We start from the raw sequence: 27,745 nt of genomic DNA, 5'->3' as shown, positions 1-27,745 counted from the left end.
ATACTTTACACTAGTTAGTAAACATAATACTAGTAACTACTATGTTTTGAACACTTACTACATCTAGTAATGCCAATATCTGAAGTCTAGTACATCTGTTTTTGTTTGTTATTTCTGTTGGTTTCATACTGGCCTTGTTTGTTGATTGACTGTGTAAACTTGAAGATTATTTGTGGAAATAATTTAAGGCCTACCTAGTATTAAGGTACGCTTCTGTAGAAAGAAGTTGTACTTTTTAATGCCAGTACTTGGGAGCTGCACCAATCTGGAACCACCTTAAAGAAGGTTTATAGCTTGAGCTTTCTGGACCATACAGGCTACTGTGTGCCTGGGTTTTCAGAGTCATTTGAATCCTGGTCTAGTTCTGATTCACCTTAAATCTGAGTGCATAGCCCCTTGGCCAGGAGTGGGGGAATCTCAGCTTATTTTGATGCAGGTTTCCTATATACTTGCTCCTTGTGTGAATCCTGGGCTCTAATTTCTCACCTACAAGTCCTTCAAACTGAAAATTAAAATTGTTTAGGAACTGCAAACTGACTTCCTTCACTTATACCTCTGTGGATTTCAGTTTTCCCTTTTAGTTTTGGCTTGAAAAGTCCTAAATATCTTGTCAGCTAGCCAGTGCTTTTAAGAATACATGCTTCTTATATTTTATCCCAGTGCTTATTAAACTTTAATATGGAATGAAATTACCCCATAATTTTGTTTAAACCTAATTCAGTAGATGCGGGGTGGGGCCTGATATTCTGCATTTCTGACAGCCTCCCAGACAATGTCAGTTCTGCCGGTGGTATACAGGTCACACTTTGAGTAGCAAAGTTTTATCCTACAGTTTGTTATTTTCAGTGAATGTTTTGTTCCAAGAACCTGAAAGACCATCATTATTAGACTCTGGAATGAAGCATTTATATGCCAACTACTGTGCTTGGCATTTTTATCTGTCTTGTCATTTAATCTCAAAAGCATTATGAAGTAGCTGGAATTAAGTTCATTTTGTAGAGGAGGGTCCTTGAGACATAAAGATTCAATAACTTGAGCAAAATCACAGTTAGTAGTTGTGGTGATGAATCATTTCAGACTTTACTTGAACCTTCTTTTTTTTAAATTCATCTTCTATTTGTTTTATATTGACATGTTTTTTAAAATATTTGTGATACACTTATTTTAAATAAGTGTAAAATTTTTAAGTTTAAATTTAAATTAAGTGTAAATTTATTAAGTTTAAAAATAAATTTTTAAATATTTAAAAAAATATTTGTGATACACTTAATGATGTAAAATGAAATATACATTAGAAGTATACTTCTAATTTAAAATGAGATCATTCTTACAACTTACTTTATCAGGTGAAACATCTAATTGAATTTTTAAAAATTAAGAATTTCAAGCCAACTTTATGAAACCTAGGATGCTGCATAGATTTTCCTTATTTTTAGTATTGAGTAGATTATTGAGGCAGTGATGAGTTTCACGATGCTCTGAACTTTAATTACCTATTTTGCTAGGGTCTATAGATGTTTTAAAAATACTATGTTTTCTTGGAGTGAAGTTATATTAGTTTATCTTAAAATAAGTTTTGTGGAATCTCCACTGAGTCTTTGTTTCACAATCTTGTATATTGTTAGAAAATTGTATGTTTGTTTGTTACCACTGTGAAATCATGTAATTCTTGGACCTTTAATGAAAATTGTAAAAGAGCAGAGTTGAAATTCTCATAGTAGAAAAGATTTTCTTTTATAAAAATATTAAACTAGTTTTTTGAAACAGTGGTATTAAGTTGGTGCTTAGAGAGCTTAAAGGCTTCCCTGGTGGCTCAGCGGGTAAAAGAGTCTGCCTGCAATGAGGGAGACCTTGGTTCGATCCCTGGGTCGGAAAGATCCTCTAGAAAAGGAAATGGCAACCCACTCCAGTATTCTTGACTGGAGAATCCCATGAACAGAGGAGCCTGGCGGGCTACAGTCCATGGGGTCACAAAGAGTTGGATATGACTGAGTGACTAACACTTTCACTTTCTCAGGAAGTTTAAAAGTTAATATAAATGTGATAAAACTGAACCTTTCAAATGATTTAATGTAAAGATTCTATCAGTCTTAATTTTTACTTTTTCATGGAAGTTTATGCATTTATCTAAGTAATCATTTGTTTACTATTATAGGGAGGTGCAGTGGCAGGAAACGTGGCTCATATTCTGGACTCAAATCATGGAAAGGTTAGTTTGCCCCACTTCAGGGCAATGTTTTACTTGTTAAATAATATTATTGATGAATGAGTAATTTTTTTTCTTAAGCTCAGGAGTCACATCATATTCAGTATAGTACTATTTTTCATCACTTTGAAAGTCAAGGAGCTGTAAAGAGAATTGGTTAACACTCTCTTTTCTCTTATGTAGAAGGCATTACTGTACACTGCAGTAAATCAGTTGGCTATGGGAAGCAATTCAGCAGAAGATGAGAAAAATACTGCACTAAAGACCATTCAGAAGGCAGCTCTCCTTTCTCCAGGTGAATATAATATAATCCATTTCATACATAGGATTCTGTTCATCTTACATTTGTGAAGCAAAGTTTGTACTTTTATGAAATGAGAGAATTTTAAAATATTTTAAGATCTTGCATATTATTTGATTATCTGCATTCAGCTACTGATACTTGAGAGATAATTAGTTACTGGAGTAGGCTCAGAGGAATATCTCTTTAAAGATAGGTCATTAACCATTATTGAAAATCTGAATTATATACTTTCAAGGAGTAGTTTTATGTCTGTTTTCCTATCAGTCAGGTTTAACGAGGTTTATCTATAGCTACTAAATTATTTAATAAACATATTTAGTTACGTTTATGTATAGTTAGTTTCTTGAAGAGTGGATATATGTATTCTGTTGTAACTGTTAGAACTGACAGGGTGCTGACCTCACCTGAACTAACCTCTTCTCAGTTCTAACCAGAATTATGTGTACCATTGATCACCAAAGGCCCGAGGAATTGCTATAAATGGCATCAGCTTTCTTCCATTACTACTACTGGAAAAATGCTTTAGAGAACTGGAAAGTCTGGCAAAGTAGGGTTATGGGGTATATTTTTACAAAATATTGTTTTTAATATAAAACATAAGCTTTAAACAATATATTCCACCAGAGCACTTCAAACATTTGTTTGATCAGAATGCTATTGCTTTTGGCCAGGGACTGTGGGGAAACATTGTACAAAGAACAGATTTGATGTCATCCTCACAATAAATTATAAAGCTTGTAACTAAACTTCAGAGATTATTTTATAAAACAAGTAGACAGACCTGTCCTTGTTTATTTTTTCTTTCATTTTTGAAATAGAATAAAAAGGAACGTAAATATTTGGTTTTGTCTGTGTTACATGTTAGGTAAGTGTCTGATTTTTAAAAGTGTTCTCAAGCAAGTTATTAGGTATAGAATTGCTCTCAAGAATTCTTACTGTGGATCTAGAATGATTGATGTAAGTCTTTGATTATGTAAGTGAGATACACTTAAGAAAGGTAAGATTGCCCAGGAAAGTGAATGTAATTGTAGTTATGTGTAGTGGCTGTATACCTAGGCTTTATTGATCTTGAGTTAAACAAAGTTTTGATAGATGGTACTCCAAGGAATCTTTTCAGAAATTTAAATGTAATCCCAAGAATTTAGAGTCGAATAGAAAGAAATCCAATGTCTGTTAGATTAATGATTCTGTGATATTAAAAGATATGTTTAGCCAAGTATATGAAAAACATTAGATTTCTAGTATAATATATGTATATATGTGTGTATATGTATACATATTTGTAGATATGTATACTAATTATCACTTTGTTTCATAAGGAATTTGAGTTGCTGGTTATTTCTAGAAGAGAAAACAACAATTCTTCTGAACTATTTATGGCAAGAGAAGTTGCTTCCAGCTAATGTCTATCCCTCCCCCCAAAATCTAAACTATACAGTACCCTAAGAGCCTTAAATGAGTTGTTCATTTAATCTTAGAAATATAGAAATTGAGTCCACTTCAGTTGAAATTACAGAATATTACACCTCAGGGCACCTGAACTGTCATTTAATTTAGATGCCTTGTTTTATAAAAGTGTGTGTTCCAAAGGGAAGGTGGCTGCACAGTTCATCAGTGGCATTGTTAGACCTAAAACCCCAGGCCTAAGACTCAGTCATGTGCCTTTCATTATATAGTGTTCAGATCGCATCATAAATTCTTGGAAATGGTCCCCATTTTCTTATTCTGGATTTGATGTTCTATGATATTTAAAATAAGCTAGTCATTATCTTCACTTTCATGCATTGGGGAAGGAAATGGCAACCCACTCCAGTGTTCTTGCCTGGAGAATCCCATGGGTGGGGAGCCTGGTGGGCTGCCGTCTATGGGGTTGCACAGAGTCGGACACGACTGAAGTGACTTAGTAGTAGTAGTCATTATCTGGGCAGAAACTATTTTGTAATATCAAGGTAACTACTTAATTTTTTGTAAAAATTTTTGGTCTGCATAACATTTCTAATGATTCCTGTATAATCTGTAAATGAAATAGATCTACTTCAGACATTTGATAGACAGTATATGTTGGATGGGGCAGTTAGATAAGAAAAAATTAAAATCTAGAGCTAAGGAGTATGTTTAAATGACTGTATTGTTAACTGGAACCTCTTGTAGAATTTTAAAATTATCCATTTTTTCTTTAAGGGTAAACGGACTGAAAATATTAACCTGTAAAATATGATTTGTGAAATACAAGACCAAGCAAATAAAAAAACCTAAATTCCAAGTCCGAGTGTAGCTTTCTGTTTTCACAATTAACTCTTGAAAAGAGTCTGTACTCATAATCTCTTTTATTACCTCTCAACTCACCACTATCAAGGTGTGAAGGAAGGAAAAAAAGATCAAATAAATGAAGGGATATATAATCAAAATTGCTTCACTTGGAATGATAAAGTGACTTTCATGTTTGGCTGTTAGAACATAGGTAAAATGGAGTTGTCTTGAGGTTTTCCTTTGCTTCAAACTTTTTTTAAGAACTGAGAAATTGTGTTACCTCGCTTTTCCTGTGACTGAGCCTTTAGTATAGGGACAGAGTGATGAACGCAACTGAGACTTGTCCTTGGAATTCAGCGAATGTGACTGTAATTAACCTTCCACAACAGCGTAGCACTCTAGGCACTGCTCGTGTAACCAGCAGTGGAAGAAGAGTTTAATAGGATATTTCTTATCCTCTGATGTGTTTGGAAAAAACGGCAAATCTTGAAGGATGGATATAGTATTGTGTCTTATGAGTTAGTTTTTCTTTAAGAAAATAGAACTTTTCTGTAGATAACATTTTTTTATTTTATTTTCTGGTGTTTATAAACTCTTACTTTCAGTTTTGGTAGTTTTTCAGCAGCATGTTGATATCGACAAGCCTCCTAATTGTATTTCTTATGTCTAGGTGATCCTGCTGTCTGGGCTGGGCTGATGGCAGCTTGTCATGCTGATGATATACTGGCTCTAGTGAGCAGCACTCAGCCAAAGAGGATGGATTTATACTTGGCACTGTTGTCTGCTGTTTCTGCTTCAAGTAAGTTTGAAAAAAGCATTTAATACATGATATATTCAAGATAAAGTATTCAGAAGGATATTGCCAAAAGCTAATAGGCAGAATTAGCCGTGCATGAAAGGCTATTATATTCTCATCTAACAAAGCTTAAGAACAAGACAAAATGGTCAAATCATTTTTAAGGAGTTCATCTGCATTCAGAACAAACCTTAAGAACATTATAGGAACAGAACTATCCAGCATTCAGCAAGGTAAAATTCACAATGTCTGGTATCCAGATAAGACTTGATAAGCATGCAAACAAGTGGAAAAATACCACCCATGATGAGGAGGAAAATCAATCAATAGAAACAGATCAACAAAAGACATAAGGTAGAAATCTCTTTAACATGTAATTAGCTGTTTAAAGCACATACGACAATAGCACAGAGGCCAGGAGGAGAAAATGGAAGTATTTTTTGTAAAGGTTTTATACTGTAAGTGGTAAAATATTACAGTCATCTGTAAGTATTCAGGGGGATTTGTTCTGTGACCTCCCTCAGATATCAAAATCCACTGATGCACAACTCTTATATAAAATGATGTATAATAGTTGACTCTGCTTGTCCGTGGGTTCCATATCTACAGATACAGACGGCCAAGTGTACTTAAAGTTAGATGGTGACAGGTTGATGATAAATACGCTAAACTTTAAAGTAGATACTAAAAAAAAATAGTTATAAGTTTGCAATAAGCCACTGAAGTAGAAAAAAATGGGGTATAAAAAATAATCCAAGAAAGGAAGAAAAGAGAACATTGAATAAAGACAGAACAACAGCACAATAGAGTCTAGTTCAGTTCAGTCGCTCAGTCATGTCCGACTCTTTGCGACCCCATGAATGGCAGCACGCCACGCCTCCCTGTCCATCACCAGCTCCCGGAGTTTACTCAGACTCAAGTCCATCGAGTCAGTGATGCCATCCAGCCATCTCATCCTCTGTCGTCCCCTTCTCCTTCTGCCCCCAATCCCTCCCAGCATCAGAGTCTTTTCCAATGAGTCAACTCTTCGCATGAGGTGACCAAAGGACTGGAGTTTCAGCTTTAGCATCATTCCTTCCAAAGAAATCCCAGGGCTGATCTCCTTCAGAACGGACTGGTTGGATCTCCTTGCAGTCCAAGGGACTCTCAAGAGTCTTCTCCAACACCACAGCTCAAAAGCATCAATTCTTCGGCACTCAGCCTTCTTCACAGTCCAACTCTCACATCCCTACATGACCACAGGAAAAACCATAGCCTTGACTAGACGAACCTTTGTTGGCAAAGTAATGTCTCTGCTTTTCAATATGCTATCTAGGTTGGTCGTAACTTTCCTTCCAAGGAGTAAGCGTCTTTTAATTTCATGGCTGCAGTCACCATCTGCAGTGATTTTGGAGCCCAGAAAACTAAAGTCTGACACTGTTTCCACTGTTTCCCCATCTATTTCCCATGAAGTGATAGGACCGGATGCTATGATCTTCGTTTTCTGAATGTTGAGCTTTAAGCCAACTTTTTCACTCTCCACTTTCACTTTCATCAAGAGGTTTTTTAGTTCCTCTTCACTTTCTGCCATAAGGGTGGTGTCATCTGCATATCTGAGGTTATTGATATTTCTCCCGGCAATCTTGATCCCAGTTTGTGCTCCCTCCAGCCCAGCGTTTCTCATGATGTACTCTGCATATAAGTTAAATAAGCAGGGTGACAATGTACAGCCTTGACGTACTCCTTTTCCTATTTGGAACCGTCTGTTGTTCCATGTCCAGTTCTAACTGTTGCTTCCTGACCTGCATACAGATTTCTCAAGAGGCATGTCAGGTGGTCTGGAATTTCCATCTCTTTCAGAATTTTCCACAGTTTATTGTGATCCACACAGTCAAAGGCTTTGGCATAGTCAATAAAGCAGAAATAGATGTTTTTCTGGAACTCTATTGCTTTTTCTATGATCCAGCGGATGTTGGCAATTTGATCTCTGGTTCCTCTGCCTTTTCTAAAACCAGCTTGAACATCAGGGAGTTCATGGTTCACGTATTGCTGAAGCCTGGCTTGGAGAATTTTAAGCATTACTTTACTAGCATGTGAGATGAGTGCAATTGTGTGGTAGTTTGAGCATTCTTCGGCATTGCCTTTCTTAGGGATTGGAATGAAAACTGACCTTTTCCAGTCCTGTGGCCACTGCTGAGTTTTCCAAATTTGCTGGCATATTGAGTGCAGCACTTTCACAGCATCATCTTTCAGGATTTGAAATAGCTCAACTGGAATTCCATCACCTCCACTAGCTTTGTTCATAGTGATGTTTTCTAAGGCCCACTTGACTTCACATTCCAGGATGTCTGGCTCTAGGTCAGTGATCACACCATCGTGATTATCTGGGTCGTGAAGATCTTTTTTGTACAGTTCTTCTGTGTATTCTTGCCACCTCTTCTTAATATCTTCTGCTTCTGTTAGGTCCATACCATTTCTGTCCTTATCGAGCCCATCTTTGCATGAAACGTTCCCTTGGTATCTCTAATTTTCTTGAAGACATCTCTAGTCTTTCCATTCTGTTGTTTTTCTCTATTTAAACCCAACCAAATCGATAATCAAGTTAAGTATAAATGCTCTAAGTACCCCAGTTAAAAGGCAGATTGACAGGTTGGATAAAAAAGCAAGAGCTTTTACTGCTTAAAGGAAACATAGCAAAATATAGACCTATATTTTAAGACAAAAGTAATCTCATGCTATCTATAAAATAGATAAGCAACAAGCACCTGCCATATATAAAATAGGTAAAAAAGGACCTGCCTTATAACACAGGTGAGCTATATTTATGTCTTGGGCATGTGTGCTTAGTCACTTCAGTCGTGTCTGACCTTTTGCGACCCTATGGACTGTAGCTCACCAAGCTCCTCTGTCCATGGGATTCTCCAGGCAAGAATACTGAAGTAGGTTGCCATGCCCTCCTCTGGGGGATCTTTCCCACCCAGGGATTGAACGTGGGTCTCCTGCATCTTCTGCATCGCAGGCGGATTCTTTACCACTGAGCCACCAGGGAAGCCCTTTAATAACTTGTAATAACCTATAATGGAAAAGAATCTGAAAAAGAATATATATGTTTTATATATATATACGTGTGTGTGTGTATATACACACACATATGTAGATAGGTATAACTGAATCACTTCTTTGTATACCTGAAACATTGTAAATCAGCTATATATCTATTTAAAAAAAGATTTTAAAAAAGACAAAAATGATCTAACAAATTAGAGAATGGTAAAAGACTCTTGCAAGTCCTTTGGACTGCAAGGAGATCCAACCAGTCCATCCTAAAGGAGACCAGTCCTAGGTGTTCATTGGAAGGACTGATGCTGAGGCTGAAACTCCAATACTTTGGCCACCTCATGTGAAGAGTTGACTCATTGGAAAAGACTCTGATGCTGGGAGGGATTCGGGGCAGGAGGAGAAGGGGACGACAGAGCATGAGATGGCTGGATGGCATCACTGACTCGATGGACATGAGTTTGGGTGAACTCCGGGAGTTGGTGATGGACAGGGAGGCCTGGAGTGGTGCAGTTCATGGGGTCGCAGAGCTGGACATGACTGAGCGACTTCACTTTCACTTTTCACTTTCATGCATTGGAGAAGGAAATGGCAACCCACTCCATTGTTCTTGCCTGGAGAATCCCAGGGATGGGGAAGCCTGGTGGGCTGCCGTCTATGGGGTCACACAGAGTCGGACACGACTGAAGTGACTTAGCAGTAGCAGTATCATATTATGGAGGCTTCCTTGGTGGCTCAGCCAGTAAAGAATCCGTCTGCAATGCTGGAGACCTAGGTTCGATCCCTGGGTTGGGAAGATCCCCTGGAGAAGGCAGTGGTTACCCACTCCAGTATTCTGGCCTGAGAATTCCAGGGACTGTATAGCAGTCCATGGGTTTGCAAAGAGTCAGACATGACTGAGCAACTTTCACCACTACATCGTATTATGAGCCATTAAGCAAATCTAAATAAATTTTAAAATCATACAGAGTATGTTATCTTAATACAGTTGAATTTAAGAATCAATAACAATAAATCTGGAAAATTCTCAAATATTCAAAAATTTAATAGACTTTCAAATAATCCAGGTCAAAGAATGAAGCAGGAGGGAAATTAGAAAGTATTTTGAACTGAATGAAAGTGAAAAATCAATATATAAAATCCTGTGATGCTACTCAAGTACTGCTTATAAGAAAATTTTAGCACTAAATGTCTACATCAGGAAATAAGAAGGGCTTCAAATTGATGATCTCAACTTCTCCCTTGAGAAAGTAGAAAATAGAGAGGGAAATTAAACCAAAGTAAGCAGAATAAAAGAAAATAGAGTAGAGATCTGTGAAATAGAAAACAGAAAATCAACAAAAGCAAAACCTAGTTCTTTGAGATCAATGAAATTGATAAATCTCTAGCTAGGCATCAGGAAAAAATTGTCAGGAATGAGAGAAGATACATCTCTATAGCTATTAAAAGGCTCATAGTGAAAGTGAAAGTGGCTCAGTTGTGTCTGACTCTTTGCAACCCCATGGACTGTAGTCCATGGAATTCTCCAGGCCAGAATACTGGAGTGGATAGCCTTTCCCTTCTCCAGGGGTTCTTACCAACCCAGGGATTGAACCCAGGTCTCCCACATTGCAGGTGGATTCTTTTACCAACTGAGCCACAAGGGAAGCCCAAAAAGGCTCATAAGAGAATCTTAAGAACAGTTTTATGCCCCTAAATTTGGCAATGCTGATGAAATGGATAAATTCCTTAAAAGACAGAGAGCTTACTTAAGAAGAAATAAACTGAATAGCTTTGTATCTATTAAAGAGACGGAATTTACAGTTAAAAATCTTATATAGAAACCTCCAGGGCCAGATAGAATTCTACCAAACACTGAAGTAAAAAATAATACCAGCTCTATACAACTCTTCCAGGAAATTGAAAAGGTAGTGACATTTCCTAACTTCTGCTCTGAGGTCACCATTACATAAATACCGAAACTAGAGAAAGGCATTACAAGCAAACTACGAAAACTACAGGTGCGGACATTTATAACAAAACTTTCACAATTCAAATCCAGTAACACACAAAAAAGATAGTACTACATCATGATCAAGTGGGATTTATTCTAGGAATGCAAGGTTGCTTTAATATTTGAAAATGAATGTAAAATTTACCATATTAAATGCTATAAAACATGCCAAAGAGTTTATCCTTTATGGTTTCATTTATATGAAATTCAAGTAATACAAACTGATCTATTGTGAGAGAAAATAATGAGTGAGTGTCTGGGGACAGAGGGAAAGAGGAGAGGTGGGTTGGGGACAGGAAGGATTACCAAGGAGTAAGAACAAGCTATTCATGATGGTGGATGCATTTATTATCTTGATAGTCGTGATAGTTCATAGATAGATGCTTATGTCAAAAGTTATCAGATTTATAGTTTGAATATGTACAGTTTATCATATGTCAATTATATTGCAATAAATCTTTACTTTTTTCATTGAATTATTTTCAGTTTTACTGGAGACTGATTTTTTTTTTAATGAAAGTCACAAATATAAAAAGTCTTAAGTTATTCAGCCACAAATATTCCTACTATGAAACTTTTCGGAAATCTGTCTCATGTTGAGATAGTCTGTGATATTCCAGTGGTATGTGTAAAAGTTGTATTGCGTGGTAAGTTTAATTGTCATACTTAATAACTAATTACTTCTCAGAGAACACATTATAAACTGCAGAAAAAAGTTTTAACATTAACTTGTTTTATTGTAGTTAAAGACAGAGAATTCTTTGAAAATTACAACCAGTCTCTTGAAAGGTGGTCTCTCTCTCAAGCTGTCACTGGTCTAATAGACACAGGAAGAATATCCAAAGCTGAAGCCCTCTGCACAAAGGTATTTTTATGGAATTGAGACTCGTGAATTCTTATCCTACTTGGAAAATAACTTCAAAAATAGAGTGCACATTATTTAGAGAGCATTTGGTTGTGATGGTGGTGGTGATGATAATGAAGATAATACCCAGTATTAACTGAGTACTTACTATAGGCTAGTTAATACATTTAGCAGTTTGTATTTGACCTTCACAACAATCCTGTGATTTAGGTATTTATTATTATCCCCATTTATACAAAAGAGAAAACTAAGGCTTAAAGAGTGTAACTAATTTGTATAAGAGTTCACAGGTAGAAATTGACAGACTTGCTGTTTAAGGTCACATGTGTCTGACTCTTGAGACTCAAAGTTGAATTTATTTGGGGTGTTTCTTATGGAAGTAGTATTTTCCTTTGATTTCTAATTACTCTCTTTAGAATGCTATGTTTTCCAGCATCCCTGCATTTTCCCAAAGTTCTGAACCATATAGAATGACCGTGGGGACTATTAAGTGGGTGACTGAAATTACTGAGTAATCAGTTTTTACCTACCTGGATTGTAGTCTCTGTGAGTAAATTCTTAGACTTTGCCTGACCCATAGTAGAGGCTCAATAAATATTTATTGAATGAACAAATCAGTTTTATAAACCTACTCAGAAATAACTTAATGAATAAGGAGAGATTTAGACATCACTTTTCCTGAAAACACCTTTTTTTTTTTTCCCATAAATACTTACCCGGGAGATTGTGTTGTTTTTCTAGAAATGTTTTTGAAAGATCACTATGAATTTTACAGAGAGAGAGGAATGGATCTTTGAAGATCCCTTTGGTCCTTGAATTCTCTGAAAAGCAGAATCATACATTATCTCTTTTATTTAAGAAATTCCATCTAGGTTCAGGACAGTTCAGTATAATACAGTGACTGTTTAGTGAGCGTAAATTGGCAGTTGCTTCTTACTCTCTCTGACAGAGTAAGGGATACTTTTATGAACCTTTCCTCATCATTTTAAGGTTCTAATCTCTTACTTAGAAGAAAGCAATCACATACCTTTCAGAAATAAGGACATTTAGAACTATGACCTAATAGAAGATAAAGAATTAGGTTATTGAGAGACAGACAATAAAGAAAGATATGTCTAAAACAATAGTGGAAGGATTTGCTTGGAGAACTAGCCTTAACTTCTTGTATGTGTATATTATGGATATATATTACATATATTACATATACATATATATATTGTATATATAATTATAATACATATATACATATAAACAACATATACATTTATAAATATATATATATATACACATATACACACACACACACACATACATACAATACTTTTATGTCTATGTATGTGTTTTAAGGTATAAATAAATGGCTTAGGGAAATATGTATAAGAAGTCTGTGCCTGGAGGAAGGACAATGTGTATCTTTATTAAGATGTTGAGAAAGGGAAAAAATTATAGCTCTTTCCTTCTTACATAGTATGCATATGCTCAGTTGCTTCAGTCATGTCCAACTCTTTGCAACCCTATGGACTATAGCCCTCCAGGCTTCTCTGTCCATGGGATTCTCCAGGCAAGAATACTGGAGTAGGTTGCCATGCCCTCCTCCAGGGGACCTTTCTGACCCAGGGATCAAACACGTGTCTCCTGAATCTCTGGCATTGCAGGCGGACTCTACTTCTGAGTCACCAGGGAAGCCCCTCTTACATAACACAGTTTCTTCCAAATAAGCGATAATACTAGCCTTCACTGTTAATTTTATATTTTCTTAGTTCAGCTATTTATATGCAGACTCTAAATTTTTCAGGCTATCACCTAAGAATAAACCATCAAAGGAACGTACTAAATCTAAGAGTGACAATTTATAAACTACAGTAGTAGTATTACTGATTTTAGAGTTTACTTAAGTATAGAGTTTGATATTCCCAAGATGATCAGTGTTCTTTTTTTACTTTTGCTGTTATTTTTTAATAAGAAAAGGTTAAATTCAGGTTTGTTTTTTTTTTCAGTATGGAGAATAGCTTAATTGCCTTTTACATTTAACATTTCAGAACCTGTTTCACGAATTTCTGTTTGGGGTTTGATTTTTAGAATTTAAAAAGTAACCCTGATCAACCAGCTATTATCTTACTCTTGAGACAAGTTCAATGTAAACCACTCCTGGAGTCACGAAAACCTCTCCCAGACACTGTACTTGAAGAGCTGCAAAAAACAGTCATGTCCAACTCAACCTCTGTTCCCGCTTGGCAGGTAAATTTTCTCTTTTGTTATGTGAGTCCTGGGGCTGGTGCACTGGGATGACCCAGAGGGATGCTATGGGGAGGGGAGGTGGGGGGGTGGTTCAGGATTGGGAACACGTGTACACCCATGGCGGATTCATGTTGATGTATGGCAAAACCAATACAATATTGTAAAGTAAAAAAATAATAATAATAATTTAAAAAATTTTGTTAAACTATTATAAAAAAAAATGCTCTGTGATGTTCAGTGAGGTCAAGGGTATGCCCCACTTTTGTCTTGCCTTTAAACCCACTGTGTCTCTCGTTTTCACATAGTAGTTAATATGTGGTTAATATCTCTCATTAACCACAATAGTTAGAGAAACTAAAGAAGTTGATTATTCATTAAGGATCTGCTGCTGCATGGCTTTAAAGCATTTAAAATCGCTGGTTATAAACCTTTCCATTTAAAACAGTATTGAAAATAATGTCTTTTATAAGGAGTTGATGTAAGAGAGCTAAGTGTTACAAACATAATAAGCTTGCCATAGTGGTGCTTAACTCTCCCTTTAGAGGCGATGTGTGTAGCTTTTCCTTAGCTTCTTTACAGGTAACCTGTATCTAAGATTCTAATGGGTTTTCAGTGCCTTCAGAAATAGTTATTTTCAGGATTGATGCCTGAATCCCTAAGCTGTCAGCCCTTTTAGCTGGCTCTGCTTACCACAATGACAAGTACATAATGATCACTACCTACTTTATTCTTATTGTTACTAAAATACAAAAGCATATATATTGCTCAACTTGTTACAGTTCTTTCATGCCCTGAGACAGTATCAAAGGGACTTTTTGACACAGGTTTTACAGAAGTTTGTTTTACTACAGTTCTTCATTTGATCTTTTGTTCTATGAATGTTTTGATGTCCTGCTTAAAAAGATTATCTAATGGTGTAAAATAGTTGGATTATGCACATTAAGCTTCCTTTTTACTCTAATCCTTGAAGAAGGATGGTGCTTTTATCCCCCTCTCAGAGTAAATATGCCATATGAGACTTAACATACTTTAATTCTAAGGTCAACTGGATATTGATGATCTCATGTTCTTTATCAAGGGGAAAAGCACTTTGTCAAACTAAAAGGGAAAAATTAAGGGATAAATTATGCAGTAAATAAAGTCTTAAGAGATAGCATATGTGTTTTCTTTTATACCATGATATAATTCACAAAGAATAGAATGTAAAAATCTTACTATATATGTAAGTAATTTTAACCATTACTTACATCAAGATGTAGGGATTTCCCAGGTGGCTCAGTGCTAAAGAATCTGCCAATGCAGGAGACACAGGAGACTCAGGTTTGATTCCTGGGTTGGGAATATCCCTGGAGAAGGAAATGACAACTCAGTCTAGTATTCTTGCCTGGGAAATCCCATGGACAGAGGAGCCAGGCAGGCTACGGTCAGTAGGGTCACAAAGAGTTGACACGGCTTAGCGACTGAACACACACGTCAAGGTATAGAGCAGTTCCTGCAGCCTAGTGGCCTCCTCCTCCGTTGTTTAGTTGCTAAGCGTACCCAACCTTTTTGTGACCCCATGAACTGTATCCTGCCAGTCTCCTCTGTACGTGGGATTTCCCAGGCAAGAATACTGCAGTAGGTTGCCATTTCCTTCTCTGTGGGATCTTCCCTACCCAGGGATCAAACCAACATCTCCTGCACTGGCATGTAGCTTCTTTACTGCTGAGCCACCAGGGAAGCCCAAATAAATTAATGCTAGAAAGAATGATTGTCAGGATAAACTAAAGATAAGGACAGAGAACCATATGATTAATTGTTAGAATTCACTGCCACTACTTTATACCTTACCTTTATACTTTTAAAATATTTTACCTCAACAAGGTTTGAAAGAACTTAGCTTTAGATATAGTGGAATATTAAGCAAGTGTCAGGTTATATCTTAAGATGCTCTGATGTTTTCTTCTGTTGACAATTGAAGGCAAATTGTCTTGGTTTCTGAATTAATCTGGCACTGAAATGTGTTAGTTTCACAATTGTGTATGATTTTAGGGAAAAAAGGAATATTGCAATACGTGATACTGGTGGCTCAGACGGTAAAGCATCTGCCTACAATGTGGGAGACCCAGGTTCAATCCCTGGGTTGGGAAAGTCCCCTGGAGAGGGAAATGGCACCCTACTCCAGTACTCTTGCCTGGAAAAATCCCATGGACAGAGGAGCCTGGTAGGCTACAGTCCATGGGGTCACAAAGAGTCGGACAGGACTGAGTGACTTCACTTTCACTTTGATAAATGTGGTGTTAGTCTTTTTCTCTAGCAGTACAGGACTGAAGACACCTTGGAATTAAGGTTGGGTATTTCTAACTGGCCATTAAATCCTGTACATATAAAGCCCCTGCAGGAAACCATAAAAGGCAATAAGAATTAATAGGATTCTAGAAAAAAAATTCTGCCCACATCCCTACTGAATAGGCACCTCAGTCATACTACCATTTTGGAATTGGTGTACCTTGCATGAAGGCCAGGTGTGTAACTGCATCTGCAGAGTCTTCATTTAAGTGTATTCTACTGCCGAAAGATTGGACGTGGTTGCTGGTATTAACACAAATTGCTAACAAAAAGTTTTCAACTTGAATATACTACTAACTGGTTATGTGATTTTAGTCCAGGTACACCCACTTCAGCTCCAGAGTCTTCATCTGAAACATGAGAGAGGAATTTTAGATAATATAATTACTGTAGAAGTCTTTTAAAAATTATCAGTAAGTATTCACTGTTCAGCAGTTTAATGGAAGTACCATATAAGCAGTGGTACATTGTTGAAATAAGATCATGCTGAAGATCACTAATTGGTTTTAAGTACAGTCCTTACTTTACATACTGTTCACCTCTACACTATTAGACTTCTGTGTCTGCTTTACAGAATATGCCACATGCCATGGCCAAACTCTCCCTATAACTATTACATCTAATGGCTCATGAACTGCTGCCTTCAGAATCTGTGCTTTGTTGTTCAGTCACTAAGTTGTGTCCGACTCCTTGCAACCCCATGGAGTGTAGCACGCCAGGCTTATCTGTCCTCCACTATCTCCTGTGCTAGATCCAAACAGAACTGAAACCTCAGATGAGGTTTCTGTTCCATATTGAAGTAGTTCCAGTTCATGGTCTCCTAGCTACCACTTCTCCATAACTGCAAACCATTTAAGATCTGACCTGCTATCCTGTTTGGCCCTCTGTCATCTTCGGGCATCATAATTTCTGTGACTTCCTGCAACCTAGCGGCTTCCCCCATGCCTCTCCCTTTGTGACTCCCCCTGTGTCAAAAAAAGAAGGCGGCAGAACCACTATTATGCCTTATATCACTTCTGTCTAATTTTGCCTGTTTTTAAACTTGATATATATGGAATATCTTTTTGTATGTGGTTACTTTCATTCAACATCATGTCCATGAAGTTCATTTAGTTGTTTCATGTAGCCATAGTTTTTTTTTCACTTATTTTTATGAATAATATACTGTAAGATATCCCTTTTACTGTTGATAGACATTTGGATTACAGTTGACCCTTGAACAGCATGGGTCTGAACTGCATGAGTCCTGTTATACATGGCTATTTTTCAGTAGTCCGTGGTTGGTTCAGTGCTTGCAACCATGAGTACAGAGGCTGACTGTAAGCTACATCCATGTTGTTCAAAGGTCAACTGGGTTTCCAGGTTTTGGCTGTTATAACACTGCTGGGATATGCCCTTTGTTGGGTGATAATTTCGTGAACAGAGAAGCCTGGCAGGCTATAGTCCACGGGACTGCAGAGAGTCAGACGACTGAGCTGCTAGCACTTCTGCTTTTTCTTTTCGTAGTGAAAATGTATTCACTTTAGTAGATCCTGTCCAGTGTTTCTTTAAAATGGGTTGTCAATTTATGTTTCCACCTGCAGATTATAAGCCTTCCAATTGCTGATATTGCTAGATGGTGATTATTATTTTCCCTTTTCAGTGGATATGTAGGTAATCAGATCAGATCAGATCAGTTGCTCAGTCGTGTCTGACTCTTTGCGACCCCATGAATCGCAGCACGCCAGGCCTCCCTGTCCATCACCAATTCCCGGAGTTCACTGAGACTCACGTCCATCGAGTCAGTGATGCCATCCAGCCAATTCATCCTCTGTCGTCCCCTTCTCCTCCTGCCCCTAATCCCTCCCAGCATCAGAGTCTTTTCCAATGAATCAACTCTTCGCATGAGGTGGCCAAAGGACTGGAGTTTCAGCTTTAGCATCATTCCTTCCAAAGAAGTCCCAGGGCTGATCTCCTTCAGAATGGACTGGTTGGATCTCCTTGCAGTCCAAGGGACTCTCAAGAGTCTTCTCCAACACCACAGTTCAAAAGCATCAATTCTTCGGCACTCAGCCTTCTTCACAGTCCAACTCTCACATCCATACATGACCACAGGAAAAACCATAGCCTTGACTAGACGGACCTTTGTTGGCAAAGTAATGTTAGGTTGGTCATAACTTGCCTTCCAAGGAGTAAGCATCTTTTAATTTCATGGCTGCAGTCACCATCTGTAGTGATTTTGGAGCCCAGAAAAATAAAGTCTGACACTGTTTCCCCATCTATTTCCCATAAAGTGGTGGGACCAGATGCCATGATCTTCGTTTTCTGAATGTTGAGCTTTAAGCCAACTTTTTCACTCTCCACTTTCACTTTCATCAAGAGGCTTTTTAGTTCCTCTTCACTTTCTGCCATAAGGGTGGTGTCATCTGCATATCTGAGGTTATTGATATTTCTCCCAGCAATCTTGATTCCAGCTTGTGTTTCTTCCAGTCCAGCGTTTCTCACGATGTACTCTGCATATAAGTTAAATAAACAGGGTAACAATATACAGCCTTGACGAACTCCTTTTCCTATTTGGAACCAGTCTGTTGTTCCATGTCCAGTTCTAACTGTTGCTTCCTGACCTGCATACAAATTTCTCAAGAGGCAGATCAGGTGGTCTGGTATTCCCATCTCTTTCGGAATTTTCCACAGTTTATTGTGATCCACACAGTCAAAGGCTTTGGCATAGGCAATAAAGCAGAAATAGATGTTTTTCTGGAACTCTCTTGCTTTTTCCATGATCCAGCAGATGTTGGCAATTTGATCTCTGGTTCCTCTGCCTTTTCTAAAACCAGCTTGAACATCTGGAAGTTCATGGTTCACATATTGCTGAAGCCTGGCTTGGAGAATTTTGAGCATTACTTTACTAGCGTGTGAGATGAGTGCAATTGTGCGGTAGTTTGAGCATTCTTTGGCATTGCCTTTCTTTGGGATTGGATAGTATCATATAGTGGTTCTAAGTGGAATTTGTGTGGTTAGTTGCTCGGTTGTGTCCGACTCTTTGTAACCCTGGGGATGATAGTCTGCCAGGCTCCTCTGTCCATGGGGATTCTCCAGGCAAGAATCCTGGAGTGGGTTGCCATGCCCTCCTCCAGGGCATCTTCCAAACCCAGGGATCAAACCCAGATCTCCTGCATTCCAGGTGGATTCTTTACCATCTGAGCCACTAGGGAAGCCCAAGAATACTGGAGTGGGTAGCCTATCCCTTCTCCAGTGGTTCTTCCTGACCCAGAAATTGAACCAGGGTCTCCTGCATTGCAAGTGGATTCTTCCCAGCTGAGTTACCAGGGAAGCCCTGGCAGCTAAGTGGAATTTACCTAATGAAAAATGCTGTTGAGCCACTTTTCATATGTTTATTGGATCTTGAATATCTTATTTTTAAAGTAGCGTTTCTTTACTGTAGTTTTTAATGGGCTGTTATCTTGCTGAATTGTTGAAATTCATTATATTTTCTGGCTACAAGCACATTTTTGGATATCTCTATTGCAAATATTTTCGTAATGTTATTTTTTGATGAGTAGTTCTTAATCTCAGTGAAGTCCAATTTATTATTTTTTAATGGTTAATGTTTTACCGGAGTGTTCTACTTTAGTTCATGAAGATTTTTTTCTGTTTTTCTTTACAAACTGTTGTTCTGTCTTTCATATACAGGTCTATGATCCATCCTGGATTAATTTTTGTGAGTGTTGTAGGGTCAAGGTTCATTTTTTTCCTGTATGGATGTTAATTGTTCTAATACCATCCTTCAAAAAGACCATTATGTCCTCCACTGAATTGTCATGATGCTTTTGTTATAAATCAGGTGACTGGGTATGTGTGGTTTTTAGGGCTCTTTATTCTTTTTCTCCTTTTTCATTGATCTATTTGTTTATTATTGCTTATAGCTTTATAGTTTGTTTTAATGTGTGGAGGAAATATTAGGACCTCCAAATATTAAGACCTCCATTTTTGTTTTCCTTCAAGTTTATCTCAACCATTTTAGGTCTTTTGCATTTACCTGTGAATTGTCAGTTACCCTTACTCTCCCCGCCAAACAAAAGTCCAACTGAGGTCTAGATCGGAATTACAATCTATAGTTTAAATAAATAAATAATAAATTTTTAGTTTAAATTAATCTATAGTTTAATTTGGGAAAATTAACAAAGTATTACTGTTGAGTTTCTCTATTCATAAATGTGTTATGGGGGTGGTGGTTTAGTCGCTAATTCGTGTAGCCTGCCAGGCTCTTCTGTCCCTGGGATTCTCCAGGCAAGAATACTGGAGTGGGTTGCCATTTCCTTCTCCAGGGGATCTTCCCAACCCAGGGATCGAAGCCAGGTCTCCTGTATTGCAGGTGGATTCTTTACCAACTGAGCTGTTATAGTCCTTATTATTTAAGTTCTAAATTTGTCTCAGCAGTGTTTTAAAATTTTAAAAAGATCATAGAAATACAGTTGATTTTTATATTTTAACCTTCTAGCAGCCTTGCTAACTTATTCTTTTGAAATAGTTTTGGGTTTTCTGTATACACCAATATTTCCTTTGTGAATAATTTTTACTTTTTCTTTCTAATAATTTTAAGTTAAAATTTTTCTTGACTCATTGCACTATTTAGAGTCTCAAATACAGTGTTAAACAGAAGTGGTGATAAGGGAACATACTGGTCTTATTCTCTGCCTCAGATAGAAAGCATTTATCATTTCAGCTACAATATTTGCTTTAGGTTTTTATAGGCATTTAACAGATTCTAAGGGCTTCCCAGGTGGTGCTAGCAGTAAAGAACCTGCTTGCCAATGCACAAGTTCTAAGAGGTGCAGGTTCGATCCTGGGGTTGGAAAGATCCCCTGGAGAGGGGCATGGCAACCCACTCCAGTGTTCTTGCCTGGAGAATCCCGTGCACTGAGGAGCCTGGTAGGCTACAGTCCATAGGATTGCAAAGAGTTGGACACCACGGAAGCAACTCAGCATTCATGCATGCAACAGATTCTAAAATGGCTGTCCAGTTTATCTTTCACATTAAGGAAATGCTTTTCTGAGTTTGTCGAGAGATTTGTTTTTTATCATGAATGAGTAGATTTTGGGGGGCCATCTGTGAGAATGGTTCTTTTTCTTTATTCTGTTAATATGGTAGATTGCATGGATTTTCAAATATTAAACCAACCTTTCGTTCTTAGAAGAAGCCCTGCTTGGTCATATGTATTGTTCCTTTTATATGTTGCTAGAGTCAGCTTGTTAAATGTTTGTTTACAATGTGAATACCTATATTCATGAGAGAGATTGGCCTGTAATTTTTCAGTCTCATAAGGTCATTGGTAGGTTTTGCTATCTCTGTTATTATTCCATTTTTCTTTATTTTTCTGAAAGAGTTTGTGTTATAATAATAAATAAATGTAGTAATTATTATACAGTAATATATTTATTATTACATATAAATTATTATAGAAATTATGTATAATTATAAAAATAAATGTAAGGACATTTATTTCCTTAATGTTTGGAAGAATTCACTATTGAAGCTATTCAGACCAAGAATTTCCTTTATGGGAAAGTTTGTATCTTTTTAAATTCTGTGTTAAATTTCTTTAATACATATAGGACTTTTAAGATTTCTTGTTTCCTTAGCATTTGTGAGTTGCAAGAAATTTGTACAGAGTATCTCAATTTCTTAAACATGTCGTTTAAGTCAAGCTGGTTAATTATGTTTAAATCTTCTATATCCTTATTTATTTATTTGTCTGTTTCTGTTATCATTGCTGTGATAGGTGTGTTGAAATCTCCAATTCAGATTCTGGATTTGTCTATTTCTTCTTAAATTTCTATTTTTGCTTCATAAATTCTATGTGATTGGGATATAAAAATGTAGAAATGTTATATCTTCCTTTGACTGACTCTTTCATCATTATGAAACAGCCCAGTTTCTCTCTTAACATCTGTTGTCTTGAAGTCTACTTTATTGGGAATTAATACAGTTATGCTAACTTTTGGTTAGTGTTTACATGATATATCTGTCACATATGAACAATCATTGTGTGTTTTGATTTTGTTCCTGACTTGCTATCTTGAGAGACTTTTTAAGACTTCAGACTAGATGTGGCCAGTATGCTGTTGCTAATGGAATGTGCAAGATGGCGGTACATATGTCCTCTCTCTCTTAACCTCCCTCCCGCTTCCCAAGTCATCCCAGCCTTCTAGGCTGTCACAGAGCACCGGGCTGAGCTTCCTGTGTTACACAGCAACTGCGCACTAGCTGTCTGGCTTACATATGGTAATATATGTGCTGCAGTGCTGCTTTCTCGGTTCATCCCACTCTCTCCTTCCCTCTGCCCACCATGTTCATAAGTCTCTTCTCTATTCCTGCCCTGCAAATTGGTGCAACAGTACCATTTTTCTCAATTCCACAATATTTATTTTTCTCTTTCTGACTTATTTTACTCTAACAGACTATAGGTTCCTTCCTATAGTCAATTCCTTCCCTTTTATGGCTGAGTAATATTCCATTGTATGTATGTACCACAACTTCTTTATCCATTCACCTGCTGATAGACATCTAGGTTGCTTCCATGTCCTGGGTACTGTAAATTGTTCTGCAGTGAACATTGGAGTACACGTGTTGTTTTGAATGACAATTTTCTCAGGGTATATGCCCAGTAGTAGGATTGCTGGGTTATATGGAGCTGTCCCCTTTCTTAACCTGTGATTTTTGTTTTGGGGGCACAAAATTCATCAATAATTAAATTAAAATTTTTAACTCCAAAGTTTATTGAATTTGTTGGAAGTAGACTGTGCAGTAAACTAAAATTGTTTGGGTCCTTTTCTCTTTCTACTCCTCAGTGGCTGGCACATATATATCAGTCCCAAGGAATGATGGGTGCTGCAGAGATGTGTTACAGGAAGAGCCTGCAAGTAGCATCCCAGCAGGGCAGCTGGAGTGGGAAGCTCTCAAGCCTGCTGAGGCTAGCACTGCTTGCACTGGAAGTCTGCATGGTAAGACCTTGTTATAGTTATGATGTGGGAAACTGCTTCTTTTATTTTTCTTTAAGATAAAAGCTTTTTACATAGTGATATTCCATTCAGTTCGTATCGTTTCATCACCTTCTACTGGGGCTCCTCGTAGACGTTGATGGGAATAAAGTAACATAACATAAACTCATAGTCTCTAGCAGGACATTGCCATCATTTAGGAGGAAAAAAACAAAGATCGCAACTTAAAAAGCTGAATTATGACAGAATATATATTTTTGTTTCTTGGTGACTTGTTAGAATTAACCCAGCTACCTGTTAGTGACAAAGATGCATTTCGTCATTTCTCAGTTCAATTTGATGTTCTGTAAGAGGGATTCCTAGTAATTTCTGACTTGATATATTTTCTGATACCAAGTTAGGTGTGTTAATCTAGAGGTCTTATAAACTCTTCTAGATAAATATTTAAGTGGGTGTCTGGAGGAGGAAACCCCAGAAGAGCGTATATGGTGCCCTATTTGAGTGTATATATGTGTAGTATGTAGTTTCGAGAAGGTTTATCTGTAAAGACACTGTGTACATGTGCATGTTAAAAGACACACAGAAGATATGGAAAGACACAAAAGAAACAATGGCAGTTACTTTGGAGAATGGTATTAGGGGTCTTTAAGGAATGGTGGAGGAGAACTTTTCGTTTTCTATCCTTGGCTAGTGTTTTAATTTTTTATCATAAGCAAATTACTTCTGTAATTAAAAGATAAAATGTAATTTTTTAAAAATTTTCCTAGACAGGACTGAATGAACTGTTGCTTATGCCATGGTACTCCATTGCCGACTTTATTTACTTGCTTTCACTGGGCATTTTAGCAAACAAATACAAGATTTAGGAAGTGTGTTTAGCTTTGGTGCTTTACTCTGGGGCACATTTCAGAGCTTCTTAGGTTGGGGCCGTGTTTTGCTCTTGGTTGTGTTTTGCTTTACGCTCTGCCTAAGACCTAAGGGCTCCTCCGCCAGTAGTTTTGAATGAACGGGCGGGTAATAGTGGTAGTCAAATTTGAGATAATTTGGCTGGAAAGAAATGGTGGTTAATGGTAACTGTGGGCCACTGAAGATGTTATTTTGTTTGTCCCATATTTATGTTTAACAAAAGTCTCTGTGATGCTGGTAGCTGGTGGGCTGTGGAAGCAACATGTGGCATCTATAACTGTTCCTGAATGTGTGGAGAAGTCTAACTTAATTTTTGTTTTAGCCCTTTTACTCTTTTTTAGGCCTTTTAGTCTAACTTATTATTTAGCCCTTTTAGTCTAATTTATTAATATGTTCGTTAATAAGAATTATTTTGTGATGTGTTTTTTGTTTGTTTGTTCTTCATGCTGGGAAATTAAATCTGACCTGGAATAAAATAAAAACAGCAATAATAATAGCAAACATACAGAACATTTAGCCTGTGCTAGGTTCTGTTCTAGTGCTTTATATGTATTAACTTTATTAATATTCATAAGAATCCTATTTTTCAGATGACGAGATTGGATTCAGATCAGATCAGATCAGTTGCTCAGTCATGTCCGACTCTTTGCAACCCCATGAATCGCAGCATGCCAGGCCTCCCTGTCCAACACCAACTCCCGGAGTTCACTCAGACTCACGTCCATCGAGTCAGTGATGCCATCCAGCCATCTCATCCTCTGTCGTCCCCTTCTCCTCTTGCCCCCAGTCCCTCCCAGCATCAGAGTCTTTTCCAATGAGTCAACTCTTCGCATGAGGTGGCCAAAGTACTGGAGTTTCAGCTTTAGCATCATTCCTTCCAAAGAAGTCCCAGGGCTGATCTCCTTCAGAATGGACTGGTTGGATCTCCTTGCAGTCCAAGGGACTCTCAAGAGTCTTCTCCAACACCACAGTTCAAAAGCATCAATTCTTCGGCACTCAACCTTCTTCACAGTCCAACTCTCACATCCATACATGACCACAGGAAAAACTATAGCCTTGACTAGATGGACCTTTGTTGGCAAAGTAATGTCTCTGCTTTTGAATATGCTATCTAGGTTGGTCATAACTTTCCTTCCAAGGAGTAAGCGTCTTTTAATTTCATGGCTGCAGTCACCATCTGCAGTGATTTTGGAGCCCAGAAAACTAAAGTCTGACACTTTCCACTGTTTCCCCATCTATTTCCCATGAAGTGGTGGGACCGGATGCCATGATCTTCGTTTTCTGAATGTTGAGCTTTAAGCCAACTTTTTCACTCTCCACTTTCACTTTCATCAAGAGGCTTTTTAGTTCCTCTTCACTTTCTGCCATAAGGGTGGTGTCATCTGATATCTGAGGTTATTTATATTTCTCCTGGCAATCTTGATTCCAGCTTGTGTTTCTTCCAGTCCAGCATTTCTCATGATGTACTCTGCATATAAGTTAAATAAGCAGGGTGACAATATACAGCCTTGACGTACTCCTTTTCCTATTTGGAACCGGTCTATTGTTCCATGTCCAGTTCTAACTGTTGCTTCTTGACCTGCATACAAATTTCTCAAGAGGCAGATCAGGTGGTCTGGTATTCCCATCTCTTTCAGAATTTTCCACAGTTTATTGTGATCCACACAGTCAAAGGCTTTGGCATAGTCAATAAAGCAGAAATAGATGTTTTTCTGGAACTCTCTTGCTTTTTCTATGATCCAGCGGATGTTGGCAATTTGATCTCTGGTTCCTCTGCCTTTTCTAAAACCAGCTTGAACATCAGGAAGTTCACGGTTCACATATTGCTGAAGCCTGGCTTGGAGAATTTTGAGCATTACTTTACTAGCGTGTGAGATGAGTGCAATTGTGCAGTAGTTTGAGCATTCTTTGGCATTGCCTTCCTTTGGGATTGGAATGAAAACTGACCTTTTCCAGTCCTGTGGCCACTGCTGAGTTTTCCAAATTTGCTGGCATATTGAGTGCAGCACTTTCACAGCATCATCTTTGAGGATTTGGAATAGCTCAACTGGAATTCCATCACCTCCACTAGCCTTGTTCGTAGTGATGCTTTCTAAGGCCCACTTGACTTCACATTCCAGGATGTCTGGCTCTAGGTCAGTGATCACACCATCGTGATTATCTGGATCATGAAGATCTTTTTTGTACAGTTCTTCTGTGTATTCTTGCCATCTCTTCTTAGTATCTTCTGCTTCTGTGTACCCGTGTATACCTGCCTCCATCCCCCCACCACTGCTGTCACCACAAAAAGTGTTTTCTCTAGGAGCTTTGGTTCTGCCTATGAAAACTTCAGCCAATTAAGCTGTCTAGAACTCCCCTCCTAACTTGTTTGATAATAGTGGATATGGTAATAACTACTTTGCCTAGGGTTGTTAGGAATGTCAAATGAAGTAACACAAATGCATTTGTAAACTTCAAAGCGCTGTTCACATTTGATTTGCTTGTTATAAGATTTGATACCCAGCAGTTTTTGTAAGGAGATGTCGTATTTCTCTGGTAAATAGCTGGCAGTGTATGGAGGACGTGTATATGAAAATTAGGGTGTTTTATATGTGATAATATATGAATAGATTGTTAAACTGAAAGGTTCTGCTAAGATATTAAATATCTTAGATTCCAAAGAGAGATAGCAAATCAAGATACAGATTTCTGAAGCAGCTGGAAGACTTAACCCATAAGGAAGCTATACAAAGATTAGGAGAGTAGAGTTGGAGGACTGTGAAGAAATCTTTCTGGAGAAAGCTGTTGCCTCCTCATCATCTCCCTGGCACATTTCCACACACACAGGTGCCCCCCAGGCAAGAAAGGCAGTGCCGCCAGAGAGAGGGAGGCTGTGACGTGTGGCCTCAGAGGTCCTGCAGGCGCGTGTCCAGAAGCATATGGACAGGTGTCTGATGCGTGCCTTGAAAACTGCAGCTCTCCACCTGCTGGGAAGAGAGTTGGTCATGGTTTGGAAAGTGACTGCCTGCTTCTGGGAGAGTGGTCAGCAGTGGTGAATCCCAGATAGTTAGGAATGCACGTTTGGCTACAAGATGCCCTCCATCTTACTAAAGAGTTGCTGCAGTGTGAGTTGCTCCAGCACGCCTGGAGTTCATTCGATCCAGGAATGGATGATGCCACCTGAGCTGGTGGACTGGCATTGGAATTATCTTAGGTCCTGACATGCAGAGCCACCTAGAGGAGTGATGGAATCTCAGCAGAAAGGAAGCTGGAGGTCTCCAGATTGCCAGAGCATGTGAAGAGAGGAAGTGGAACAGAGTCCATCCACCCAGCTTAGTGCAATTGTGCGTCCTGCCCTGTGCACAGACCTCCCACTGGGTTTAGTGCTCTGTAGTCACCATGTTGACATGTTTAATCATTTTTTAACAAAGGGCCCTGCACGTTTTATATTTTGCATTGAGCCCCACAGATTTCAAAGCCAGTTCTTCAGTAAGAGACTACCCACAAAGCTGGGAGTCTCTGATAAAACCAAGAAAATCCACATGAAGAGACAAAGATCTTTAAGTGTCTATCAGGCCTAAGGAATCAGACATCACCTTACAATTGAGAAGGAACTCTTAAAGTTGCTCAGTCGTGTCAACTCTTGTGATCCCATGCATTTTAGCCTTCCAGTCTACTCTGTCCATGGAATTCTCCAGGCAAGAATACTAGAGTGGGTTGCTGTTTGCTTCTCCAAGGGATCTTCCCAACCCAGGGATTGAACCCTGCTCTCCTGTATTGCAGGCAGATTCTTCACCATCTGAGCCACCAGGGAAGCCATCACCTTACAATGACACCCACCAAACTTCTGATGTTTCAGTTGA

The 27,745-nt window shown here is 38.1% G+C and overlaps 1 protein-coding gene across 3 annotated transcripts in view; it reads left to right on the top strand.

Annotated features, from left to right (window-relative positions):
- The window catches only part of SKIC3 (SKI3 subunit of superkiller complex), a 101,645-nt gene that overhangs the window by 62,081 nt on the left and 11,819 nt on the right, over positions 1-27,745 (top strand). For all 3 annotated transcript variants that reach the window (XM_070373152.1, XM_005899305.3, XM_070373153.1), the window contains 6 exons: positions 2,156-2,209; positions 2,390-2,501; positions 5,431-5,559; positions 11,329-11,450; positions 13,530-13,688; positions 22,848-23,000. In XM_070373152.1, the coding sequence (XP_070229253.1) occupies positions 2,156-2,209; positions 2,390-2,501; positions 5,431-5,559; positions 11,329-11,450; positions 13,530-13,688; positions 22,848-23,000 (729 nt within the window). The remainder of the gene's footprint in view (positions 1-2,155; positions 2,210-2,389; positions 2,502-5,430; positions 5,560-11,328; positions 11,451-13,529; positions 13,689-22,847; positions 23,001-27,745) is intronic.

This window comes from Bos mutus, chromosome 7 (assembly GCF_027580195.1).
Source record: "Bos mutus isolate GX-2022 chromosome 7, NWIPB_WYAK_1.1, whole genome shotgun sequence".
Lineage (NCBI taxonomy): Eukaryota > Metazoa > Chordata > Mammalia > Artiodactyla > Bovidae > Bos > Bos mutus.
This window is presented reverse-complemented; position numbering and strand designations above follow the sequence as displayed.